Source organism: Cetorhinus maximus, chromosome 1, assembly GCF_964194155.1.
Source record: "Cetorhinus maximus chromosome 1, sCetMax3.hap1.1, whole genome shotgun sequence".
NCBI lineage: Eukaryota > Metazoa > Chordata > Chondrichthyes > Lamniformes > Cetorhinidae > Cetorhinus > Cetorhinus maximus.
This window is the reverse complement of record NC_135879.1, coordinates 104,983,090-105,010,410: the sequence shown is the minus strand read 5'-3', so window position 1 is coordinate 105,010,410 and position 27,321 is coordinate 104,983,090. Positions and strand designations below refer to the sequence as shown.

Genomic DNA, 27,321 nt, shown 5'->3' with positions numbered 1-27,321 from the left:
GGGGAGTTAGCATGGTGAAGGAGGAAGAAATGGGGAAGAGAAGGAGGGGAAATGGGGGTGAAGGAGGCAGAGATGGGGAAAGAGGGAAGATGGGGAAGTGAAGGAGGGGGAGATGGAGGAGGAGAAGGAGGGGGATATGGGGGATGTGAAGAGGGAGAGATGGAGGATGTGAAGGAGGCAACAGGGGGTGAAGGAGGGAGAGATGGGGGTGAAGCAGGGGGAGATTGGAAGGTTAAGGAGGGAGAGATGGGGATGAAGGAGGGTGAAGGAGAGGCAGATGGGGGGCGGTGAAGGAGGGGGAATGAGGGAGGTGAAGGAGTGACATATGGGGAGGTGAAGGAGGGAGAGATGGAAGAGGGAGAGATGGGGGTTAAGGAGGGAGAGATGGGGAGGTGAAGTAGTTAGAGATGGGGATGAAGGACGTGGAGTTGAAGGAGGGAGAGATGGGGAGGTGAAGGAGGGGAGATGGGGAGGTGAAAAGGGGGAAATAATGAGCTGGAGGGAGAGATAGGGTGAAGGAGGGGAAGATGGGGAGGTGAAGGAAAGGAGATGGGGAGATGAAGGAGGGAAGATGGGGAGGTGAAGGATGGGAGATGGGGAGGTGAAGGAGTGGAGATGAAGAGGTGAAAGAGGGAAAGATGGGGGTAAAGGAGGCGACGATGGGGAGGTGAAGGAGGGAGAGATAGGGTGAATGAGGGAGAGATGGAGGTGAAGGAGGAAGAGATGGGGTGAAGGAGGGGAGGTCAGGGTGAAGGAGTGAGAGATGAAGGGAGGAGAGTGAGATGGGGTAGGTGAAGGAGGGAGAGATGGGAGTGAAAGTGGGGGTGATGGGGAAGCGGAGGGAGAGATGAGGAGGTGAAGGAGGGAGATATTGGGGGGTGAAAGAAGGGGAGATGAGGAGGTGGAGGGAGAGATTGGGGTGAAGGTCGGGGTGATGTGGGTGAATGAGGGGCAGATGGGGATGAAGGAGGGGGAGATGGGGAAGTGGAGGAGGGAGAGATGGGGTGAATGAGGGAGAGATGGGGAGGTGAAGGAGGGAGAGATCGGGAAGGTGAAAGATGGAGAGATGGCGAGTTGGAGGGAGAAATGGGGTGAAGGAGGGGGTGATGGGGCAATGAAGGAGCGAGTGATGGGGGTGAAGAAGGGAGAGATGCAAAGGTGAAGGAAGGAGAGATGAGGTCGAAGGAGGGGAGATGGAGGACATGAAGAAGGGGGAGATGTGGAGGTGAAGGAGGGAGAGATGTGGTGAAGGAGGGAGAGATGGGGTGAAGGAGGGAGAGATGGGGTGAAAGAGGGAGAGATGAGGTGAAGGAGGGAGAGATGGGGTGAAAGAGGGAGAGATGGGGTGAAGGAGGGAGAGATGGGGTGAAAGAGGGAGAGATGAGGTGAAGGAGGGAGAGATGGGAGAGGTGAAGGAGGGAGAGATGGGGTGAAGGAGGGAGAGATGGGGTGAAGGAGGGAGAGATGGGGTGAAGGAGGGAGAGATGAGGTGAAGGAGGGAGAGATGGGAGAGGTGAAGGAGGGAGAGATGGGGTGAAGGAGGGAGAGATGGGGTGAAGGAGGGAGAGATGGGGTGAAGGAGGGAGAGATGAGATGAAGGAGGGAGAGATGGGGTGAAGGAGGGAGAGATGGGGTGAAGGAGGGAGAGATGAGATGAAGGAGGGAGAGATGGGAGTGAAGTAGGTGGAAGCCACTCCCCCACAACACCCCCCCCCCCCCCCCCCCAAGCCCCCACCCTAGTAAACATCTCTTTTACCTCCCAAACTTTCACACTGGAATGACACAAAATGTGAGGTATTAAAATGGGGTCACACTCTCTGAGGAAACGTTTGGGAAGCATTGTCTTATCAGATGACTTTTCAAAGGCCATATACACATCTTCAGTCACACTGCCTACCCTCATTCTCCCTCTCCAATGCTAGTAAATCCGTGTTTGCTTTCATTTATTAACTCATATTATTCCAAGTGGCATTTTTTTCCTAGAGATGTCTCTGAAAATGTCACTACTTTTGACATTAGACTGTAGTTGCTGGGTTTATAACTCACCTCTTTTTTAAACATGCCTGTGACATTTCAAATTTTCCAGTCCCCTGGCACCGCCCCATTTTCCAAGTGCAATTTCCATGCTTACTTCCCTCACTAATGCAGGTCGCACTTCATCGGGACACTTTGAGGGTTACCAACACCTTAAGCACCTCTTTTTCATCGATTTTTATTCTATCAATTTACTCTTCTATTTCCCCTTTACTGTGACATTGGCAACGTGCTTTTCTTAAGAGGAGACAGATGCAAAACATTCATTTAGTACTTCAGCCATGCCCTTTGCGTCCGGAAGATAAAAACATCATACTACATGGCACAATTGTCAAATCTCCGTTACATCTAACCTGGCTGACTTTTTACAAAATAGTCTTCAGTTCTTCCAGGTCCAGTCAGCAAGGTTTAGAATGACAGATCAGTCCCTGCAATTGCTTACTATTTATCCCAGTCTCTCGGCGTGATTCCTGTGGGTAAATGGTGGAAACTCAATTGCCGTTTGACTCCCCTATCCGAGGATGTCCTGTGAAGGATGGACGCTGAAACGTTCGCTGCCATTGAGGCTCATATTGGATTCGGAACTTCCGGGGAAATGACTTACGCTGGAACTCCGAACTTCCAGTTCACCAAAAAGGCTCCCATCCTGTTAGCATGTAGACTTGGGTTGTTTGCCCTCCGACTTACCTACTTCTTGCCCTGGTTCGTTAGCGCCGTTCCTAACAGGCATAGAACCTGCTAGTAATGCAGTTCTTTAAATCAGGTCGAGTGTCTTCACATTCCTGTCGCCCCTGGTGCTGCTGAACACCCCACCTGCAGCCCTGGCTCCCCTCCCCTCACACACACCCCTCACTCCCACCCACCCCCACTCCCTCCTGCCCCCCACACCCCACTACTCCCCCCTCCACTCCTCCCTCCTGCCCCCCACACCCCACTACTCTCCCCACTCGCCCTCCCACTGCTCCCCCTCCCCATTCTCCCCCACTCGTCCCCCCTGCCCCACGCTCTCCCCATTCGCCCCCCCCACTCCCCCTGCCCCCCACTCCTCCCACTCCATTCCCCGCACTCCATTCCCCCCACTCTACTCCCCCCTCCCACCTCTCCCCATACACACCCCTCCCTCTTCTCCCCCCACCCCGACCCACGCCCCCCCCCCCCCCCCCCCCAATTTTGTTGAGACACCCGACCCCGCACTTTCCTGGGCTTCTCAGCTGGTGGGGCTGCCTGCGCTCCCAAGAGGAGGAGATCTCACCTTAGACCAATTAATGCTGCTCCCAGCGCTAAATTGCTGTTGGGCAGCTATCAGGATCGTGGGTGGGCTCCCCTCGACATTTTAGCGGAGGCGGGGTGGGCCTGCGGGAACCCCAGCCCAGTGTGTGTGTCCGGATGACGGGATGCCAGTGTTAAAACCCCTCAATAAAGGAAAAAGTGGAATGCCAGCGGCAGTGGGGTGAAGCTTTTAAGTGAACATTAATTGCCCAGGAAAATGTCACAATTGGCAGTGGGGCAGGAAGGCCGCCCACGGGCCTTCCCACCACGAGTATAATTGGGGTGGAGGTGGGAAGGTGGCGGGTTCCCCACCCTCCCGCCTGATTAAATGGCCCCCATCACCAAACTCAGGAGAGGGCACAGGATTCCGCTCATGGCCTCTGTTTAACTTCAGATCCAAAAGAAGGCACTTCTGAGAGTACAAACTCTCTCAGTACTGCACTGGGGTGTCAGTCCGGATAAATATGATCAAGTCTTTGGGGGTGGAGGCGATGGTATATGAAAGTACAACCCTCTGACGCAGAGGCCAGTGTGCTCTCACTGAGCCACAGCTTAGGTTGTGTCTGATAACACAAATCTCAGCCTGCCTTGCCAGGTACTGACTGACCTGATGCACATCCCATTCTTATTGCTGCTAAAACCCGACCATGATATACATTCACTGGCCGTTATGTTCATTATAAGCAACTTAAACTAGAACCTACAGGTATATTTTATTAGGTTGTCTTAAAAATATTTATAGTATTTCCATCTTGTGTTTAATTTTGAGTTATTTCATTTTTATAGTCAACAGACAATTATGTATATCACTTCAGCAAATAGTGTCGGAATCATCTCAATTGTATTTCCAATTCTACCAGCAGGCTGTGGCACTGTTCCGCCACCACGTTTGGATGTGCCATAAAACTACTAAAATAACCGTGTGTCATTTGTGTAGGTTCTATTTAAAATATAAATCTATTAACCATGTACACTGTTACCTTAATGTGTAGGCAATAATTAATCTTTTAGCTGGTTAATATAATTAAGTGCTGACGGACTTTTCACAGACTATTGCTGATGAGTGCACTTTCTTGTATGCTAGAGCTTAACGCGGGCACCTCAAGTGCAGAGATCGATATTAATGGTGGTGGGGTTGTACCACTGAGAGCCGTTACTTCAATCTAACCATAAATGCTAGTAAGGTCTATTAAAGTCTTGGGAATAACGCTTTGAGAGACTTTCTGTACAAAGTAAAGTGCTCAAAAGTCTTTCTGGGAGTGTCGTCATGTCTTCTGTTCATAAATTGTTTCGCCACAATCCAACAGCAAGCAGTTTTTAATAAACGCTAGTCATTAATTTCACTGTTTACCTATATGATATGCATCCCACGCCTTGAAATCAGTTCTTAAAGATGAATCGGTAACCGCTAGACTTATTAATCCTGCGTTTGATGGGCTCCACACACTGTCTCGTCAAGTTAGTCGATTCCCCTGTAAACAGAGCGACTCAGCTGAAGAAAATTGCTTTCGACAGTAAGAGTATTTGGAAGTTAAGGGTTTCACTCTCAAGTGCGAGTTCCATCAACTGTTGCTGCGCAGGTACTGGGTGCACTCGAAAGCCCACATGAGTTATAACTCCTGTACTTGTACATGTAAGGAAGGGCTACCTGTATTTCGGACATGCTGGGCTCCATAACTATGCTACAGCTGACCAGCAAGTGCTTGTGGCTTAAGACTGATACGGGTTGGCCAAAGTGAGAAAAATATGTTATTTTCACCATTCATTTGTCATTCATTTTGATTTTAGGAAAGTGTAACGAACGATATAATTTAAGAACCAGTGAACCTTTTGTATACAACTATTTTCAAACGTTGGAGCCCCAGCCTCTGTGAATATAGCTAATAAAAAGTTTTATTCCCTCCTCCGTTGGTCACATTTTAATTTTATATATGCACTTTAAATATATGTAGCCCATTGCTCTTTATCTTATACACTGGACAAGATAGCTCATACAGTGGTAGAGTTCCTCTTTCTGATTCAGGGCAGGAGCTCACATTTGACTTATTGGCTTCTATGACTTGACCTTCAGATATCTACAATTTCAGTGACTAAAACTCCAGCTCTTGAGATAAAAACAAAAAACTACTGCGGATGCTGGAAATCCAAAACAAAAACAAAAACAGAATTACCTGGAAAAACTCAGCAGGCCCGGCAGCACCGGCGGAGAAGAAAAGAGTCGACGTTTCGAGTCCAATGACCCTGCACAGGAGAAGAAAAGAGTCGACGTTTCGAGTCCAATGACCCTTCACAGGAGAAGAAAAGAGTCGACGTTTCGAGTCCAATGACCCGTCACAGGTCATTGGACTCGAAACGTCGACTCTTTTCTTCTCCGCCGGTGCTGCCGGGCCTGCTGAGTTTTTCCAGGTAATTCTGTTTTTGTTTTTGTTCCAGCTCTTGAGGTTGGCTTTGAGCCACTCACAATTGGAGGGGTAGGCACTGGATAAAGGTTAATTTCACAGAAAATTATATATAGGCTGGAATTACTTCAGGGGAAAAGGCGAAGGTAAAATTATTTAAAAAAAGATGAACTGTGGAAAAGAAAGAGACGAAGAAATGTAAAGCTAATATAAGCAAATATGTTTGAAATATTTCATTTTATTTATTCTTTCAGTGCATATTTGATTGGTGTAAAGTTTCTGTTAGCTTTGTCACTGAAATATTCAGACCTGGGAGGGATTAATGCTGACTGGGTACTTTAGCACACCATTATATCTCTCACTTTGAAGAGCACAAAAAAATTGTCCCCTATTCCAAAACATGAAAATAAATATGAAGTACTGCTGTGATTTAAATTTAAATTTAAACCCTTTAAATTTCTGCTGCTCTTCCTGTTGATATTTTAATGAACCATACCTAATAACGTGTATTTCTAAATGCCCATCCCATCGCCTTTAGATCAGTTATCATCTCAAATGTATCCGCTGTCACTACAAAAAAACGAACGTTTTTTGTAGATGCGGTAACAAAATAACCCTGCAATATTTTAGTAATGATATTCCTAAATACACGTGTTATTGCTTTTAGTAGCAGACCCCCTTTATTAGCAAGCTCGGTTATTTTCGTGCATTGAATTGTCCAAAAACCTATTCATGCACAAACGAGTCCTATATTCTGGCGCAAAAAAAAATCTATATCGATTCGAGTTGGGAACTCTATGGAATAAATGGTCAGCCTTTTGAAACTTGCATTATTCGTTTTGGGATCTAATTTTATCCTCCAAAGCCTAAAGCTCAGTTAATGGGTGCGGAATATACTGTTATTGTCACACTCAGCTTTACTACAACTCAAAGAGTGGTGAGAATGGGGAACTCGCTACCATAGAAGCTAATAGTGTAGATGTATTTAAAGGTAAACTGGACAGGCATACGCGGGAGAATGGAATAGTGGGTTACGCTGATAGATTTAGATGAACAGGGATGGGAGGAGGCTAGAATGGAGTTTAAACGCTGGCATGGACTGGTTGGGCCGAATGGCCTATTTTGTGCTGTTAACCCTATGTAAAATAAAATTTGCGCAATGGAAACGCTCATCATTTTAAACATTTCTAAGCTGATTCTTATCTTAATATTATAAGGCACTGTGATATGTATTTATCTGGGCTTCCATATCAACCTCTTTATATATATAGTTCGGCGTGTTCATATGAACCGGCTTAAAAAAAACCCAGCAACAGATGTAAAACGACTTAAATGCCCAATTGTCCAGCGTAGGACATGAATCGGCCTCATGACTCACCACTGTATTTTGGCTGCTTTGAAACCAGACAGATTTGACCCGCTTGTTTGAGTGAGTAATGCCGAGTTAACGCACGTAAGGCCATCCAGCTAACAGCTGCTGGGAATATGTCGATTGCCGGGTCAGTGATTAGCTGCTGCCTCTGAAATGTTGACTGACAGTAGCTAAAGAGGGCGGAAAAGAAATAGCCCAACACTTAATGCTTGTGGCGACTTCCTCTCTCCTATCTCAGCCGCATGAAATGGATGCGTCCCAGAGCGCAACCGAACAGGGGCGGCTTGGAGATTTGCCTCTGATAAAGAAGTTAAGCCTCCTGACATTTCTACATCGTCGGCCGCCTTTATAACCAGCAGACAATATTTAATACTGGGAGTAATTTAGTTGGTCAGGAGCAGCTTCAGTTTATGTTACACCAAGAAAAAAACCTGGTACCATATTTGCGACATTAAATCCGACAAGTTCGAGCATTTTAAACGCGATGAAAAATCCTCTTACTCGAAGTCCCATATTAAGAGAACTTATAAACAACTTTATAAAGAATCCAATATTGAGATCACAATATATTCGCACAGAGTTTGGAGTATTAGTTGAAGTAGTAAACTATGTACAAGAAGATATCCAAAATAGACATTTATTCATGTTTCCTTGTTTAGTCCCATATTTAGTTTAGTTTGATCTTTTTTTTAACCAAATAAATGTGCACCCTTTCGCCTAACTTATTTTTTAACAAATTAACTTGGGGAAGGGATATTTCAAAGGGATAATTCTGTCAGTGACTATCTAAGTGAAATACTCCAGCCCCCAAAAAATCAAGACTAACTTTTTTTGAAAAACACTCATATTGCTTTTAAATTCGATATAAATGATATTGGACAGATTTCAGGACGTGGAGTATGAGATTGTGGTGGGAGCAGGTTGTAATGTATTCCGAGTTTCTTATTAATAAGTGTGAGGGCAGTCTGGGGTATTATTAATCATCTTAAAGCAAAACAGTTAAATAACACTTGGGCATGTGTTTACTTTCTGAGAAATAGGTGTCTTGTGTTGGGAGCCGATTAGCTCTCCGCCGCCATCGAAAACCATCCTTCAACCCAAAACGCCCCGCCATTGTAAGGCAGTTTATATCTTAAAACTGGCCAACTTTTCTTATCTAAAAAAACCCTCTCGAAAGATGTTATTCACTGAAATCTAACCAGTCCGTCACTTCGGCTGAAGAAGTCAAGGAAAAGGGTTCACACACTATGCGGTGCAATGCCGGGTCACCATTCTCTGGTGAAAAGTTCTAAAATCGTACTGCTTCTAGTTGCTGTTAACATATTTGATGTTGACGGTGCAAGGGACGGTCAGGTCGAATTGAGCTCATTGCTTTGAACAGACCCGACACTGTCCTTGGCCCTTCTACTTTCTGGATTTGGCTTTTTATTTCTGCTTGGCAGACTGCTGCAAGCGGGTGAGCTGTCCAAATGCCCAGGCTAGCAGCTCCACACAGCTCTGCATCAGAAAACTGCCGAGCATTATCATTATTTTTGCCAAAGGAATTTTAATTGAAACAGACGCCGTGATATCTGTTTGATAAAAGTATTAATGCGTTGCTGATAAAGTGTTTTTTATCAGGTGACCCTGGATTGTAACTATCAGCACCACAGCTAATGAAGTGAAGGAGAAGATACGAGCTAACTTTCCGAAGTTCGATTTTTTACTTATCATCCTTAAAAAATCAGAGCAAAATAATCGGCTTGGTAAAGATCGGAAATTACTTTAACTTAAAAAAGATATCTGACTGAGGAACATATGGTCCAAAATAAAATCACCCTCTAATGGTATGTGCCATGAATGTCCATTCGGAATATTTATTTCCAAATAAAACAGTAATGTGTACTGTTTGTTTAGCAAGAAACTACGCTTTTAAAGTATATAATTTTAACGGTGGATACAGCAAGAATTCCTAATAGAATGGATGTCACAACAAGAAGGATTACTTTTCATGGATGAGTCGTTTAACATACCCGCAATGTCATGCTAGACAAACAATTCAAAATGTATGGAGGTGTTATTGTGGAAAGCAATATTACAAACAGTGTGATCTCAGTTGCGAGTTTTACAATGAAAATGTTCATAAGTAATACGTCAAGTATCGCACGTTATGTCTGTAAGTAGAAAATTCATTGGCATTGAAACTGTGATCTGCATTTTGTTTGAGCTCTTCCTACATATATTCCTTTGATTTTTATTTACAGGTTCTTAGAATTGCATAGCTTCCACAATTTAAACTAAGCAAAGTTATAGGAATATTAAACCATCAGTAGCAATAGTCTGTTTAATTTCTTGATTTGATTTTCTGGCCTTATTGTCTGTAAAAGTAAATACTCAAAATATAATCCTGATGACAGCCCTACACTTATGACAGGAATAAGTGCGTCTACATGAACATTACAATCTGGAAAGTGGCCATTTTTGTTTAGACAATTTCAAACCACATACTCCTGATCGATCAAACAAACAAATAGATAATCCACGAATCAAATTCTGTTGCTAAATTAATTCCACTGTGAATTTTTAAAAATCATTTTAATATTCCTTGTCTTGCGGAAGATTTCTTGTCAATTTACAGATGCCCTTTAATTCAATAGAATTTACATAATACTGTAGGCACGGAATCGTTTTCCAGCATGTCAGTCGGTAAAAGCGATTTGAAAACAGCGGAGGTACATGTTTTAGCTCTTTCGCCTCTTCAACTATCTGGCGTTTAATTACTCAGTCAGAAAGACAGACATGCAGCTCGACAATGTCCTTCTCAAAATGCTAATTGAGTGAGGGAGAGATTGCAGGTCAGCACTTATCATGCCCTATGATCCACCGGAACACTGTATCTGTGACAAAGTCAACCATTAAAACCGCTTGTCGGTGCTTCAGATCCCACTCACCTAAGGCATTAATTACACCATTACCTTTCTGTCATTCGCTGAATAAAATTATGTGTGTACTTTAAACCCGAGGTATTTGCCAAAATTCTGGAATTTTTTTTCAGCGGAGAACTTTAGTAATCGGGGCACATTAAAGGGAGCTTATTAAAGCCTCTTCTAAGTAATTCTAAGTACAGAAATAAACAGAAAACTTTAATATAACCAATATAATTTTTGTGATTTTTTTCTTGTCTGAGCCAAACTCTAGCACCTCTAGTCCCTTATTTCCTCGTTCTTAGATGAATGGCGATTGCAGCCAAATTTAAACCCCTGCTCTTCATCTGAAAACATCCTTCACTTGACTCATGAAGTTTCCACAATAAGTCAAAAAGTGCCAGCACATTTCCAAGATTAGATAAATCCTTTTCCATCCCGCCTATCTATCAAGCGCACGTTAAGTTCGCAGGAACCTTCGCTGCACTTGGGCTAATATAACACAGCACAGAATCGGGAATTTAACATAGATGCAAATAATGTACTGACGTCTGTATAAACGAAATGCAACAGGATTGTCAGTGTTTTCAGGATGGCTGAGGAACAGGAGGAATGATCGAAGGATGGAGCAGTCTCGCAGTGGGCGGGAAAACGCTACTTCAGGTGAAAGCATCCGTTCAGTTAAATTCATCTCCCATTCAATGACACTGGAAACATTATCTAAATGGAAAGGGCCTCCAACAACAGGTGGCTGTGCAAGAATCGCGTTGTACACATTTGCTAGGCGCTTTAAAATCGCAGGGCATCCTTATGATAGGTGAATTTTACGATATTCATTGCACAAATATTTGCTACACCTAGTTTCTGGAACACCTAAAAGGTCTTGTAACTGAAAGGTGTGTGTTTGTTACCTTCAAGCGTTAAAACTCATTGTAAAAATCTCGCTAATTTCTGACACTTTTTTTAAAGCTAGGTAATTGTCTTTCTGTTTATGTAAACATGCAATATCACTAAACGAATTCTTATTGTAACTAATTTTGTAGCAGGGTTATTAAATCCGACTGGAAAATTTGGCATTTTAATATTTTTAGTGTAGCCCAGATAAAAGGAATGCTGGCTTTTAAAGAAATCGTCGCCAATGTCATTCTTCAAAGGGGAAATTGGCCGCTGTCCGTAGCCCAGGATAAAGCCATGTTTTCCCAGGGCTACCTTGTGGCCAATAGAAATCTCCGTATTTAACTTGAAGCTTTCCGGCTCTGCCCCTGTTAATGTCAGTCACGCTTTAACTGGGTAAGCGCCATTAAAACTGACGTCATTCAAACAGTAATGTAGGGCAGGATTTGCACACCGTCCTCCTAACAGTTTAGAAGTACCGTTACAGCCCAGGAGTTATCCCGAGATGCTTCCAAGTCCTGCAATATCGACGACACCATTCTCTGTAAAGGATATTCTCAATCTCGAACATCGCCAGCAAAAGCAGTGGATTCCAGATCATTTGAGTGCAACTTTGGACCTCCTGTCTTCTCCTTATATGCTGGAGCAGGCGAATCAACCTCAAAACGCTCTCCTCTCAGGCGGTGGAGATGAAGTTGGCAAACCCCAGGTCCAGAGGAATCGTGCGGCATTTTCACCTGGCCTGAGCGTCAATGATACTGAGAACTCCAGCGAATCGCAGATGGACATGTCTTTTCAAAGCAGCAGTCAAGGTAAATGCCCTAACACTGGGGCGAATACTTGCTAAGTGATTATCAGTGAACAGAGCCTCTTCACATAGTTTACCCGATCATTAAAGACCGCATAGGAAAGTACCCCAGTACAACCGAGAGCACTGCACTGAGCTGATTTTGACGAAAGGGCTAGAAAAATCATCAAATCGAAGTGTGGTGCTATTGAATCGGATTAACTGAATCGATGCAACTGCGCATTTCTGCTCACTCCGCTTTTGATCTTGCTCCACAATGTGGCAGGCCAAGTTATAATGTATTTTCCTGCAATATATTGTGCCCCCCTTGATTGGATGATAGGACCAAGTTACAATTGTCCTGATCCTTTGAAGTGTGTAGGGGAATGTGTCAGGAAAGGCTTGTCAGTGGTTGATGTGAGTCCCTGAATGATATTGATGTCGGCTGTTTATTAAAGTGAGCTGGAATGGGTAGGAAGGTATCGAGACCTGATAATGTTGCACATCTTCATTACACCTTCATCAACAAGACCAGCAGTTAGCAGGAATTCAAAAAAGTAAATGGTCTGATTTTATCTTCGTTCAGTTAGCATAAGGTACAAAACAATCTAGGTAAATGACACAAATTTAGGAGCCCGCAGGTTGAAATGTTCATTCTTTCCGTATTCTATACCTTTGAGCGCTTAATCTCAGCGAGTTTTAAAGCGATTGCCAAGCGAGAGCAGGGCAGTCACCTTATAAAGACCGAGAGTTTAAATGAGCGCGATAATAGTTTTACTTTCCTTTCATTTTCGTGTTTGTGTTGTGACCTAGAAGGAAAACATCTAACGCGCGAAGCAAAGAAAAACGACGCTTTGGAAGGCCTTGGAAGGAGAGTTCGGCGGAAACCGCGAGTCCTGTTTTCTCAGTCCCAGGTCTATGAGCTGGAGAGACGCTTTAAGCAGCAAAGATACCTGTCCGCCCCAGAAAGGGATCATCTGGCAAATGTCTTAAAACTGACATCGACACAGGTCAAGATCTGGTTCCAGAATCGCAGGTACAAGTGCAAGCGGCAGCGCCAGGACAAGCATTTGGAGTTGGGCGCAGCCCCTCCTGCCCCTCGCCGGGTTGCAGTGCCTGTGTTGGTACATGATGGGAAGCCTTGCCTGGGAGCATCGCCCTCATACAGCGCACCATACAATGTCAGCATGGCACCGTACAGCTACAGCATCTACCCCAGCTACAACGCTGCAGCCTGTGACGGAGACTACAGCTGCATGTATTCGAGCATGCCCGCGGTGCAGCAGAATGCTTCTGCCAGCCCATTTGCCAACATGAGCATGAATTTTAACGTTGGCAACATGAATTACTCGGCAGCGCAGTCTCAGGCCCACCAAAACCCCGGGGTCCCGGCTCTGCAAGGAACTTTCCATGGAATCAGAGCGTGGTAAGATTACAACCAGCCTGCTTGGCAAACGAGACTGAGACAGCGAAGCTGGTGACTTTAGTATAATGTGAGCAATTTTCAATTTATAAATAAATTAAGAAGACAATGAATCCCTGGAATGGTAAGAAATTTGAGTAAAAGAAATCGAGGAACTCTATTTATTATAGTATTTTAATTCTTTTAACATTCGGTTTGTTTGTAACGTGTGGTCGGATCTATTTGATTAGGAAACTAAAGAGGTTTTCAGATGTGCTAATGATAGGCCTTAAGTGTCAGTTTCCGATCTGTCTTCTGGTAAACGTAAGGCCTTGGACTCGCCACCTCAATAACAGAAACATTTTGTAACTTTTGAACAGTTAATAAAGCAGTGTGTTAATTCAATTGTTGAAACGGCTGTACGAGATATTATTTAATTGATAATGCCATGTTTCAACAGCTTATTTAAATATGTCAATGTAAGCGTTCAGAATTCGCCAGAAAGTGTTGAAAGTAAAATCCCTCCATCTCAGCTAACTCAAACCTGAGAACCAAATGAGATGTTTGGACGCAAATCGGACGTAAAAAGGGGAAATTGTGTCGCTTACATGAATCAGTAGGACTCCGTTTATTATTTTGCCTACTTTGCACATTCTGGCTCAGATCATTCGCTACCAGACCCCAGCTAAAATAGGCTTTTCGCCAGGGAGGTACGGGTCACCTATAGCCGGTTAGCCAATTATTATCCGAACGCCAGGAAGATGCGGGAGCTGGATGAACTCTGTGATGGGAATGTTGGCAACAAGTGAATTGTGTTTGCAACGAATATTAAACCGAATTAAACTCAGCAAAATCTGATTTCTGTAGCCCTTATGTCTTGTGGCCCTTATGTCGTTCTTTAAAATATTTTTCACTAGTAATTCACACATTGATGCAGTAATGATTAAAATAACCGAGCAGTAATGGATTTGAGTCCATTCAGTGGAATCTCTTTGCTGCCCCTAACAAGACAGGTCCTGACAGTCTCTGAAGGAGTCATACAGACTCCAAACGTTAACTCTGTTTCTCTCTCCACAGCTGCGGCCTAACCTGCTGAGTTTTCCCAGCACTTTCTGTTGTTATTACTAACGAAGTCTACGCGGCTGTTGTATTATTTAATATTGGGCGCGTTTATTGATCGCTGGCAACCGCGAGCAACCCAACACGAACCATGGGTACTGATGGAATTGAAATTATGTTTTATTGATTTTTGTTTCTGGAAGACAGTGCAAGGTGGTTTGAAGTTATTACTCACGAGCACTTTGCGTGATACTGATTTCTCGCGGATTTGCATGTAGACTAATTGTACCTTTGCTGTGCCATTATTATATTAATGTTTAATCGCCAAATACCTACGACCAAGAAAAGCTGTATAATCGTGCTTAATTATACAGAAAGATGTGCATACTACATGGGGTGTAATCTAAAAAGGCGGCATTGAAATGTACTTTTAATATGGCTTTTATATAAAAAATGAGTCCGATAGAATGAAAAGAATCTTAACTGTGTCCAACCTGCTTAAGGAACAAGGTGATTCTATTGATTGTACCTGGTGTGATAAGAGTGCATTACCTGTGCCTTGTTGGATGTACCTGAGCTCTTTACACGGTCAAACCCCAACGTTTTAACGTATTTTTGCTTCTCTTATAAGTTAGCGCCCTGTGCAATTAAAATTACGTGGAGCAGTTTTGTCGGTCACTGGAGTTAATTTTACGTGGTGTTCTTTGTTGTCGCAATGATGTCCCTTCATACACAGCTATTATTTGTGGAACAGTCTCAAAGCGCCCATTAAGTGTTTTACAAATGACCCAGTCGTGCTTTCCAGTACTGTAACCTCTTAACGTGGCTCTTCCTCTGAAACAGATTGTCCTGCTTTTATTGCCATCTGTTAGTTACACGGTTCGTTATTCTTGAGGAAAACGTGACTAATATCGGAGAAAACGATATTTTAAACTGTCTGTAGTCTAGATGTTGAAGCCTGTTGTTTCTCGACATTCTCTGACTGTTGCCCAATGACAATCGGCAGTGGGATCTCACTCAGTGCTAATGGAGCTAATGGAGTAAACAGGAGCGGCGTCAGCCTGTCGCTGCCTGGAGAAAAAATCGCTTTTATCACCCTTATAATCCTGTTTGTATTTATTCAGGGCGAGAGAAACTAAACAGACCATTTACAGGAACACATATCTAGTCTGTTATTTTCGGATATCTATCAAGAGTTAATCCAACGGGAAGCTTTCAATTTAGCTTGGTAAAAATCCCGGGCAATCAGACAAATGCTCGGATCTACTGGTGAAGTTAAAACGCAAATGATGGTTATATATCATTTATTAAGAAGTGGAACTCACTAATCATTTTCTTATGTTTATAAGAGTAGAATTAAAATCCATTGCGGGCCTGTTTACTCATCTGGATCTGCAGTCCATAAAAGTGACAACATTAAAATTTAATTTTTAGTGAAGCGTTTTTCTAAAATAGTCATGATTTGTCTATGCTCTTAGCATCGATCATTTGGGGCAATAGTGTTCAAAAACATTAGTCTTTCGGGCCATAATTATTGATGCGCGAGCAAGATAAATGACAGCCCTTCGGGCACAATCTAAACTGTTTCCAGAGATCCGCCACTGCCTCTCAAGAACCTTTAAGAATCGCAGTCACTTTTACCAATATTCTTCACTAATTAATACAATCAGCAAACATCCATTAGTGAAGAGCATGTGACACAAGTTGTGGAGTAAATGGTACTAGAATATCCTCTCATATAACGTAGACGCCACTCCAAGCCTTTGCCCTCCGAAAAACAATCCCAAACACCTCCATGCAATTGCTTTAATACTCATTTTGAACACTATTTATTTGGGAAAGAAACTGGCAATGATAAAACAGATATGTCTTTATTATGTTTCGATTGTGTTTCAGTCAACTTGTTTATCTCCCGTAGGATTGCATAGGAGGAGCCAAGAATAAACTTTGTCCCCGGATGAAGTGAGGGAGACAATTGGAACAGGGATTACAGATGTTGAATTTTCCGCATTTTAAAGACTAAAGCGTAAACACAACGGAGCTGGATCGTAACAGTCAAAGTTTATCAGGGCTAAGATGGGAATAATTGCCTCAGATCATTTCACAATTGATTGTTCATCCTAGGGATAAGGTGCGAAATACTTTTTAGCTATTGAATCACTAAATGCTCAGAGTGGAGTTTCAAGGCCTCTGAAGAATTCCTTCAAGCCTGAAGTAAATTCATCAGCAATTCATCAGGACTCCCGTCGAAATGCAAGGTAAGTGGTGAAATTGTATGCGGTTGGTTTGAGGTGTGGTATTAGCCAAAGTTCAGAAAGAGATCCACCTGGGTTGTTAAATTTAAATATATTGAGAGAACCAAAGTATTTTTTAGAGGTTGTGCTTTCATTCATACAGCGCCTCAGATGTGTGGGGCCCAACCTCTATCCAAGCATTTCCTTCTCACCAGTCTGCATTGTGGTGACTTCCATACGATCACCTCAGTGCGTGAGATAGTCTCATCAAGGCGTTCTTCATGCTTATTATGCTCTGCAATCAGATTGAGATCTGTTTGTGGAATGACACCATCACTTGGGATGGTGAGGTGGAAGCCAGCTGCAGACTGAGATGAGGATAACTCGTTTTAATATGAAATTTCCATTTTAGCACAAAGACTCAAAATATCAATTTAAATTATTTTGCATATATTTTGGTAATAAATGCAACTGTCATCTTGGAATACTATATCATGTGCAAGAAAACAAGACCAGAATTGAGATGGGTATATATTCTGCGGTGTTTATTTCAGTACACAATGTTGAAGCAGAAACAAAATGCTCCTGCATCATGTGGTCCCTGGGTGAGTAGCTGCCAGAAGACAGCTTCAAAGGATGAATCAGGACACAAATTGCTGTCAGCATTTTCAATAGGTTTATTTATGTATTATCACTTAGATAGGCATATCCTGATATTGCACTTTCCCACATTTTCTTATTAGCCTTGGCTCTTTACATGGGAAAATACAGGGAATGATATAAAATCAGGGTGTTTCATTCAAACAGAGGAATTATGGAATGATTTGATAGATGTTTTCAAATTATGAACAAAAATATAAGATTACATGTGAGATTTAGATCAGAGAGCAGGGGAAATGTTTTTACAGAGACTTGTGTGGCTGTTGAATCCATGACTAGAGCTAGGTATTGCTCATAATTTGGCAATAAATGCAGTTGTTGTCTTCAAATAACAACACATATCAGTTGTTTTTTATAATGTAAAATATATTATGGCATTAATTAATGACAACAACAGTAATGACAGAAACATGTTTATAAACAGCAACTTAAGGATGTTATTGCTGCACAAAAATATAGAAGATGAAATGTCTTTAAAACGTCGAGGTTAAAGGAAGAGGTCAGGTCAGGACAAAGCAATTGGAAAAGTATTAGAGCTACAATGCTAGATAATGTATTTTCATCATGTTCAGGAATGTATTTTCAGAAATAAAGGTATCACAGATGCATAATCTGAAAACCTCACACAGAATTCATGCACTGGAGAAGTTTATTACAGTCTGATGTATTACAACAATTTGTATTTATTTAACACCTTTAACATAATAACACTTCCCAAGGTGCTTTACAGGAGTGTTATAAAACAAGATATGACACCAAGTCACAAAAGGAGATATTAAGGCAGATGACCAAAAGTTTGATAAAAGTGGTAGGTTTTAAGGAGTGTCTTAAAGGAGGACAGTGAGGTAGAGAAGCTGAGAGGTTTAGGATGGGATTTCCAAAGCTAAGGACCAGGTAGCTGAATGGTGAAGCAATTAAATTTGGGGATGTTCATGAGGCAAGATTTAGAGGAGCATAGATATCTCAGGGGGCTGTGCAGCTGGGGAAGATTACAGAAATAGGATGCGGGAGGCTATGGAGGGATTTAAAAACAAGATGTTGCTTAACTGGGAACCACTGTAGGTCAGCAAACACAGGCATGATGAATGAATGGGACTTGGTATGTGTTAGGACACAGCAATTGAGTTGTGGATGCCATCGAGTTTACAGAATGTGAGAAGCTGGCCAGGAGTGCATTAGAATAGTCACTGTAGAAGTAGCAATGGCATTGATGATTCAACAGCAGATGAGCTGAGGCAGGTGGTGAGTTGAGCAATTTTACGGAGGTGGAAATAGGCCGTCTTAATGATGGCATGGAAAAGTAGTTTGGAAGCTCATTATCTGAAATGGAACCTATACACTGATTGTGATGCACTTTTACCCAATTAAAATTACTTGGTGTTAGAAACATTTGTATTTTCCACACTGATACTTCCAATTCCTGTAATTAGTAAACAAAGAATGTTAGAAAACTTCTAACTAATGATCTGTAGTTATGAGTAAGTCATGCTTTTCCTGAAAAAACAAGCCACTGCATTTCAAAATATATTTTATTTCAATGCATTAAGCTATAAATTTACAATTGGATGCAAATTTGCAAATTTTGTAAAACGAAAAAAAAAATGAAAACAGTGTAAAGTAAATTTTCTTACAAAATGTTAATAACTCTGGGATTATTTTAACCTGTGCTCCTTTTCCAAAGAGATTGTGAGAGAAATGTTTGCTATTTTTGAAATTTCAAGTGATTGTTTCCATTCTTGTAATTTCTTTATGTAATTGTAATTTTGTTTTCATAATCAAAATGGAATAGAAGAAGGGAAAATATCGTTACTGGTGACAAAAATGTTTGTTAGCAGATGTAGGGTTAATAGCTTAAGGAGTGGTCTTCCTTCTACATCCCAAAGAAATTTTGATGACTTAAATTTCCAGGTACAATCTCACAGGTGTCAGAAATGGCATTTTTGGGCAGCACAAGCAAGACTGCATTTATTGCCCATCCCTAGTTTTTCTGAGAGGATGGTGGCGAACCTTCTCTGTGATTTGTTGCACACCTTGCAGTTGTTGTTGCTCCTACAATGGTCCAAATATTCTTCCAGTGATGGTGAAAACATGACAAAATATGTCCAAGTCAGGATGGTGTGTGACATGGAAGGAAACTTGGAGGTGGTGATGTTCCCATGACATTGCTGCTCCTGCCCTTCTTTGTGATAAAGCATTCACAGCAGGGAGGTACAATGAAAGTAACCTTGGTGAGTTATGCAGCACATTCTGTAGATTATACATACTGTGGCCACTCTGCACCAGTGGGGGAGTGGTAGGTATTAAGCCAGGTAACAGGAATGTCAACCAAGTAAACTTTTGTATCCTGGATGTTGTCAAGCTTCTTGAGTGTGCTGTAGCAGTATTCATCTAGGCAAATTGCATCACAATTCTGACTTGAACCTTGTAGATGGCAAAGCTTGTGTGGAGGTGAGCCACAAATGGCAAAACATCTAGTCTCTGCTCTACTTTTGTAGTCATTGTATTGATATGATTGGTGTAGTTCAGCTTCTGGTCTTTGGTGACCCCCCTAAGATGCGGATAATGAGGGCCTTAGTGATGGTAGTGCCATTGAAGGTCTAGGATGGTCATTACCTGGTATAGAGGTAATCTGTGTGTGGACCCGGAAGACGTGGGTGCAGTCCTCAATGAATACTTTGTGTCGGTCTTCACAATGGAAAAGGACAATGCAGGTTTAGACATCAGAGTGGAGGACTGTGAAATATCAGAGGAAATTAACAGAGAGAGAGAGGAGGTATTAGCAGGTTTAGCGACCTTAAAAGTGGATAAATCCGCAGGCCTGGATGAGGTGTATCCCAGCCTGCTGAGGGAGACAAGGGAAAAGATATCAGGGGTCCTGGCAGTAATTTTCAAATCTTCCCTGGCCTCAGGTACGGTACCAGAGGACAGGAGGACTGCTAACATTGTCCCATTATTAAAAAAGGGAGGAAGGGATAGACTAAGAAATTACAGGCCAGTCAGTCTAACCTTGGTGGCGGGGAAGTTACTAGAAAGAATTCTAAGGGGTAGAATATATCAGCACTTGGAGGGACATGGATTAATCAGGGATTTGTTCGGGGATTTGTTAAGGGAAGGTCGTGTTTGATAAACTTGATCGAATGTTTTGAGGAGGTAACCAGGAGTATCGATGAGGGTAATGCATTTGATGTGGTCTATATGGACTTTAGCAAGGCTTTTGATAAGGTCCCTCATGGCAGACTGGTTAAGAAAGTAAGAGCCCATGGGATCCAAGGCAAAGTAGCACATTGGATCCAAAATTGGCTGAGAGGCAGGAAGCAGAGGGTGATGGTAGAGGGATGTTTCTGTGATTGGAAGTCTATTTCCAGTGGGGTTCCGCAGGCCCGGTGCTGGGGCCCTTGCTTTTGTGGTGTACATAAATGATTTGGACAAATGTAGCGGGTATGATCAACAAGTTTGTGGGTGACACGAAAATTGATAGTGTGATAAATAATGAGGAGGATAGCCGTAAACTGCAGGAGGATATCAATGGACTGGTCAGGTGGGCAGCGCAGTGACAAATAGAATTCAACCCAGAAAAGTGTGAGGTGATGTACTTGGGGAGGGCTAACAAGGCAAGGGATTACGCTATGAATGGTAGGACCCTGGAAAGTACTGAAGATCAGAGGGACTTTGATTTGAATATCCATAGATCACTGAATTTAGCAGGGCAGGTAGATATGGTGTTTAAGAAGGCATATGGGATACTTGCGTGTATTAGCCAAGGCATAGGATACAAGAGCAGGGAGGTTATGCTGGAACTGTATAAAATGCTGGTTAGGCTACAACTGGAGTACTGCGTGCAGTTCTGGTCACCACATTATAGGAAGGATGTGATTGCACTGGAGAGGGTGCAGAGCAGATTTACCAGGATGCTGCCTGGGTAGGAGGGTCTGAGCTATGAGGAAAGATTGGATAGGCTGGGGTTGTTTTCCTTGGAGCAGTGAAGGTTTGAGAGGGGATCTGATAGAGGTGTATAAGATTGAGGGGCTTAGATAGGGCAGATAGGAAGGCACTTTTTCCATTAGGAGGGAGGTCAATAACCAGGGGCATAGATTTAAGGTAAGAGGTAAAAGGCCAAGAGGGGAGTTGAGGAGAATTTTTTTCACCCAGAGGGTGGTGGAAGTCTGAAACTTACTGCTTGAAAGGGTGGTTGAGTCAGAAACTCTTGTAACATTTAAGAAGTGCTTAGATATTCACTTGCGTTGCCATAGCCTCCAGGGCTATGGGCCAAGCGTTGGAAAATGGGATTAATGTAGTCAGATCTTTGTTGACCGGTGCAGACACAATGAGCTGAATGGCCTCCTTTTGTGCTGTAAACATCTATGAGTCTATGTGGTACAACTATTATTTGCCACATGTCAGCCCACACCTGTAAGCTATCTAGATTCACCTTTTGTCTGGCATGGGATGCAATATTATTGGAGAAGTTGTGACAGCTGCTATAGCATAGGCACAAATAATACTGGCCTAAAGGACTAGTATGATGTTTCAGTTTATATGATTGCATTTTTATATACTGTGCATCTTACATTGTTTGATGGCTCGAGACTAATAATAGGGCAACAGTGAATAGCCGCATGCCAGACAATCTTTCCTAAAATGCTGGCCTGCATGAGCTCATGTGAAGAGAGTTGTCTCTATCACACAAAGCTAGGTTGAACTATGTATCTGTCTTATGTCCAAACACTTTTTAAACATAAATTTCTGATAAGGAAATAACAGTTTGTTCTAAATGGACTGTTCACTTATCAAAAATATTCCCTTATGAGGAATTCAGTGTGAGATGTTAAGGTTTTATTTCTTCTGGAATTTATTATATGATTTAAATTGTAATTTGTAGAATTTTACAAATATAGTTTTGAATTATTATTACCTTTAAGTTATTGCTTTGTAGATGCCAAAAATTAAACAACAAGCTTGCAACACGTGACAGAGAAATTAATTTGAATTCTAAACATTTGAGCAAAAAAAGATAGCCATTGAATAGTTTGGTCGAGTCATAGAATGCAGCATAGAGAAAGATAATTCACCCCATCATATTTATGCCAGTTTTTTGGTAAAGCTGTCCAATTGGTCCCATGCCCCCTCTTTTCCCCAAAACTCTATAAATATTTTCCTTCAAGTATTTATCCAGTTCCATTTTGAAAATTACCATTGAAACTGCTTCTTACAGGCTGTGCATTCCAGATCACAGCTACTCACTGTGTTAAACAATGCTTCCTCATGTCGCCTCAGATTCTTTTGTCAATCACCTTAAACCTGAGTCCTGGTTTCCAACCTTCTGCCTTAGATATAACTTCTCTTTATTTACTATATCAAACCCTTCTTGCTTTTGAACACCTCTGTCGAATCTCCTATTAATCTTTATTCTAAGGAGAACAACCCAGCTTCTCCAGTCTCTCTGCATCACTGGTCCCTCATCCCTGGGACCATTCTAATAAATCTCTTCTGCACTCTTTCTAAGGCCCTGACGTCCTTTCTAATGTCTGGTATCCAGAATTGAACATGATACGCTAGCTCGGACCTAAACATTGCTTTATAAAGGTCTAGCATAACTTCCTTGCTTTTGTATGCTCTGCCTCTATTAAGAAAGCCACAGGCTTTTTAATAGCCTATCAACTTGTGCTCCCACCTTTAAATATTTGCTACGTCTCTCCTGTGAAATTGTGCCATACAGATTATATTGCCTATCCATTTTCTTTCTACCAAAATGTATAATTTCACAATTTTTCTGTGTTAAACCACATCTGTCATGTGTCTGCCCAATTCACAGCTCTGTTTATGTCCTGTTGCTGTTCTCCTCATTGTTTACTACATTTCCAAGTTTTGTGCCCTCTACAAACTTTAAAATTATGCCCCCTATACCCAAGTCTAACTCATAATGTATATCAAAAGGAGCAGTAGCTCTCATTCTGACATCTGGGGAACACCACTGCATACTTGCCTTCAGTTTGAAAAACAACCATTCACCATTACTTTCTACATTCTGTTCCTTAGTCAGCTTCACATCCACACTGTCCTTTAATCCTATGGGCTTCAATATCATAAAAAAAAGCCTATTATGGGTGGAATTTTAAACTTACGGGATTTTGCAGTCCTGCCAAAGTTAATGGACTTTTGAATGCAATGCATTTTATGGCCCTGCGCCCACTGCAATGGGGCCATAAAATCCTGCCCCATGTTTTAGTTTATCAAGTACTTTTTGAGATTCTGAAACATAACATCGCCCACACTACCCTCAGCAACCCTCTCTGTAACTTCATCCAATAACTCAATCAGGTTAGTCGAATACAATTTGCTTTTAACAAATTTGTGCTGACTTCTATTAATTAGCTCATATTTTTCCAAATACCAATTACTTTTGACCCAGATTATTGTTTCTCAAAGCTTCCATAACACTGACATGAAGCTGATATCCTGTACTATTCAGGTTCGCCCTTGTCCCCCTTCTAACACAGGGCAGTAACATTTGCAATCCCCCAGTCCTCTGGCACCACACTCACATCTAAGGTGGATTTGAGGACTGTGACCAGACCCTCTATAATTTTCACCCATACTTCTTTCAGTAACCTAAGATGTATCCCATCTGGACCAGGTGACTTTTCTGCTTTGAGGCGTGCCAACCTTTTAAGTTGATCCTCTTTATTTAAAAAATTTTTTTTTTATCCATTCTCGGGATCTGGGCTTCGCTGGCTGGGCCAGCATTTATTGCCCATCCCTAGTTGCCCTTGAGAAGGTGTTGGTGAGCTGCCTTCTTGAACCGCTGCAGTCCATGTGGCATAGGTACGCCCACAGTGCTGTTAGGGAGTTCCAGGATTTTGATCCAGCGACAGTGAAGGAACAGCGATATATTTCCAAGCCAGGCTGGTGATTGACTTGGAGGGGAACTTCCAAATGGTGGTGTTCCCATCTATCCGCTGCCCTTGTCCTTCTAGGTGGTAGCGCTCGTGGGTTTGGAAGGTGCATTTGAAGGTGCCTTGGTGAATTCCTGCAGTGCATCTTGTAGATGGTACACACTGCTGCTACTGTGCATCGGTGGTGGAGTAAGTGAATGTTTGTGGATGTGGTGCCAATCAAGCGGGTTGCTTTGTCCTGGACGCTGTCAAGCTTCTCGAGTGTTGTAGGGGCTGCATTCATTCAGGCAAGTGAGGAGTGTTCCTTCACGCTCCTGACTTGTGCTTTGTAGATGGTGGACAGGCTTTGGGGAATCAGGAGATGAGTTACTCGTTGCAGGATTCCTAGCCTTTGACCTGCTCTTGTAGCCACAATATTTATATGGCTAGTTCAGTTCAGTTTCTGGTCAATGGTGGTAACCCCCAGGATGTTGATAATGGGGGATTCAGTGATGGTAATGCCATTGAACACCAAGCGGCGATGGTTGGATTCTCTCTTGTTGGAGATGGTCATTGCCTGACACTTGTGTGGTGCAAATGTTACTTGCCACTTGTCAGCCCAAGCCTGGATAGTGTCCAGGTCTTGCTGCATTTGGACATGGACTGCTTCAGTATCTGAGGAGTTGCGAATGGTGCTGAACATTGTGCAATCATCAACGAACATCCCCACTTCTGACCTTATGATGCAAGGAAGGTCATTGATGAAGCAGCTGAAGATGGTTGGGCCAAGGACACTACCCTGAGGAACTCCTGCAGTGATGTCCTGGAGCTGAGATTACTGACCTCCAACAACCACAACCATTTTCCTTTGTGCTAGGTATAACTCCAACCAGTGGAGAGTCTTCCCCGATTCCCATTAACTCCAGTTTTGCTAGGACTCCTTGATGCCACACTCTGTCAAATGCTGCCTGGTGTCAAGGGCAGTCACTCACCTCACTTTGGGAGTCCAGCTCTTTTGTCCATGTTTGAACCAAGGCTGTAATGAGGTAGGAGCTGAGTGGCCCTGGCGGAATTCAAACTGGGCATCAGTGAGCAGGTTATTGCTAAGCAAGTGCCACTTGATAGCACTGTTGATGACCCTTTCCATTACTTTACTGATGATGGAGAGTAGACTGATGGGGTGGTAATTGGCTAGATTGGATTTGTCCTACTTTTTGTGTAGAGGACATACCTGGGTAATTTTTCACATAGCCAGGTAGATGCCAGTGTTTAAGCTGCACTGGAACAGCTTGGCTAGTGGTGTGGCAAGTTCTGGAGCACAAGCCTTCAGTAATATTGCCGGAATATTGTCAGGGCCCATAGATTTGCAGTGTCCAGTGCCTTCAGCCATTGTCACGTGGATTGAATCGAATTGGCTGAAGACTGGCATCTGTGATGCTGGGAACCTCTGTAGGAGGCCGAGATGGATCATCCACTTGGCACTTCTGGCTGAAGATTGTGGTGAATGCTTCAGCCTTATCTTTTGCACTAATGTGCAGGGTTGGTCCATCATTGAGGATGTGGATATTATATGTGTTTATCCTATCCAATATTGCTAATGCCTCATTCTTTACTGTGACATAGGCAGCATTGACTCCTGGGATAATAGCAAAATTATTCAATAGAAGTAAATACAAAAATGGTTGAAACAATAGATAATTGTCTTGAACTCTATGACATTGGTTAACTGAATACAATGGGAGCTAAAGTGAACAGCCCTCAAAAATGGGCACAGATATTATGACGCACAATTAACCTGCGGTCTTGATTGAAATGCGTGCAACATGCCAACTTCATACTGCCTGCTGATTATAATGAAACCTGCATGCAGCCAGGACTAAACACATCACTCACTGACTGCACACACCAACAGAGGGTCCAAATTGTCACTTCCCTGCAACACATAAAGCCAACTTGCACCACTTAAAGCTAAGCTACAACTCTTAAGAGAGAGGTGCATTGTGGCTGGAGCAGATGCTGGGAGTCATGCAGAAAGTGTATCTGTCCTGGGAAACAGAGAGGAATGGCACAGGGGAGAGAATGAGCCCCAACGTTTTCTGACGTTGCACTGGAGGTCTTGGTGGAGGAGGTAGAAAATAGGAAACATGTCCTACATCTGCTTGGGGGCAGAAAACCCTCCAACACATAGTCAAAAGACAATGGGAGGTCAACACCACAAGTCAAGCCCCAAGGACCTGGATACATGATGCAAGAAGTTCAATGACCTCACACGAGTGGTTAAGGTCAATGAATGCATTTTTAAATGGCGTACTCTACCAACTGTACCACTAGCCTCAATTCACCACACCCACCCCTCATCTCCCAATAATCTCTATCAATCAGCACTCATACCTAACATTCATAAATTTCACTGCAACCTAACACACTTAGCACTACTGCAAGCCTCACACCCACATCTCACAACTTGCACGCACTGCCAGGTATTCTACCATGAAAGGCACATCATCCAACAGATTGCACAACAGCCATTGACAAAATGTTCTCTCTCTTGCCAGGACAAGGTGATATATGATGAGAGGCAGCAGGAGCTAATCTGCGGGGGACAGGCACATCTGCATGTCCTCACCTCCATGGAGGAGATGGTGCTCGCTATTATTGAAACAACCATTGCTAAGGTCATGGTCAGCTGCGAGGCTAAACCATTTGCAGATGACAGTATCCTCACAACAAATCTCCTCCCTCATCCCACTTCATCCTCATCCTGCACATAGATCTGATGGTGTAAACATGCACCTCTTCTTTCCCCCATCCCTCTCCCTCACCGCAACCTTACTCCTGTGTCTTATCCCTTTCAGATACTCAAGAAGTGCAACCTGACCAGGCGATGGATAAACTCCAAGAAGGGAGTGATGATGAAAAGCCAGCACAATCACTTGATCTCTCACTCACAGCCACCAGTTCTGGCACTGACATTGCACTCTATCTTAGAAGATAGACTAGAGGCAGGATCTGCACACGACGAGACACTGGGCATGAATAGGCATCAGCCAGGTCAGAGGGAAAGAATAGCACAGATGTCAGCTCACCGGAGGGTGAAGTCATACAAAGGTCACACTGCAGAAGACTCAGGTAAGGTTTTCGATGGGGAAAATCGCTGATGGGTAGGCATGACTAATTACTAGAAACTTGGATTTCAGTGCCAAAGAACATGGAGGAATTCAGCACCACTTTGACACAGGGCTTTATGCAGAGCTTGGAGCCCTGCTTTTCCAGTGTGGAAGTGATAGCCAACTCCATGAGAACACTTATGGATGTCCCCTCATGATGGCGAGCCTGTGCAGCATGACAAATCTTAATGCCTGTTCTGCCAAGTACTGCAGGGCTCCTTCAGAGTGGTCCGGACAGTGAGAATGTTATTTCAGCACAACAGTGGTCT

At 42.9% G+C, this 27,321-nt stretch overlaps 1 protein-coding gene across 1 annotated transcript; it reads left to right on the top strand.

The window, feature by feature from the left end:
- Positions 1-11,293: 11,293 nt before the first annotated feature.
- Positions 11,294-13,872, top strand: LOC144686415 (homeobox protein Nkx-2.5-like). The gene is made up of 2 exons (XM_078551624.1): positions 11,294-11,683; positions 12,472-13,872. Exons 1-2 carry the CDS (start codon positions 11,377-11,379, stop codon positions 13,086-13,088), a joined length of 924 nt encoding a protein of 307 aa, XP_078407750.1. The 5' UTR covers positions 11,294-11,376; the 3' UTR covers positions 13,089-13,872.
- Positions 13,873-27,321: the final 13,449 nt, after the last annotated feature.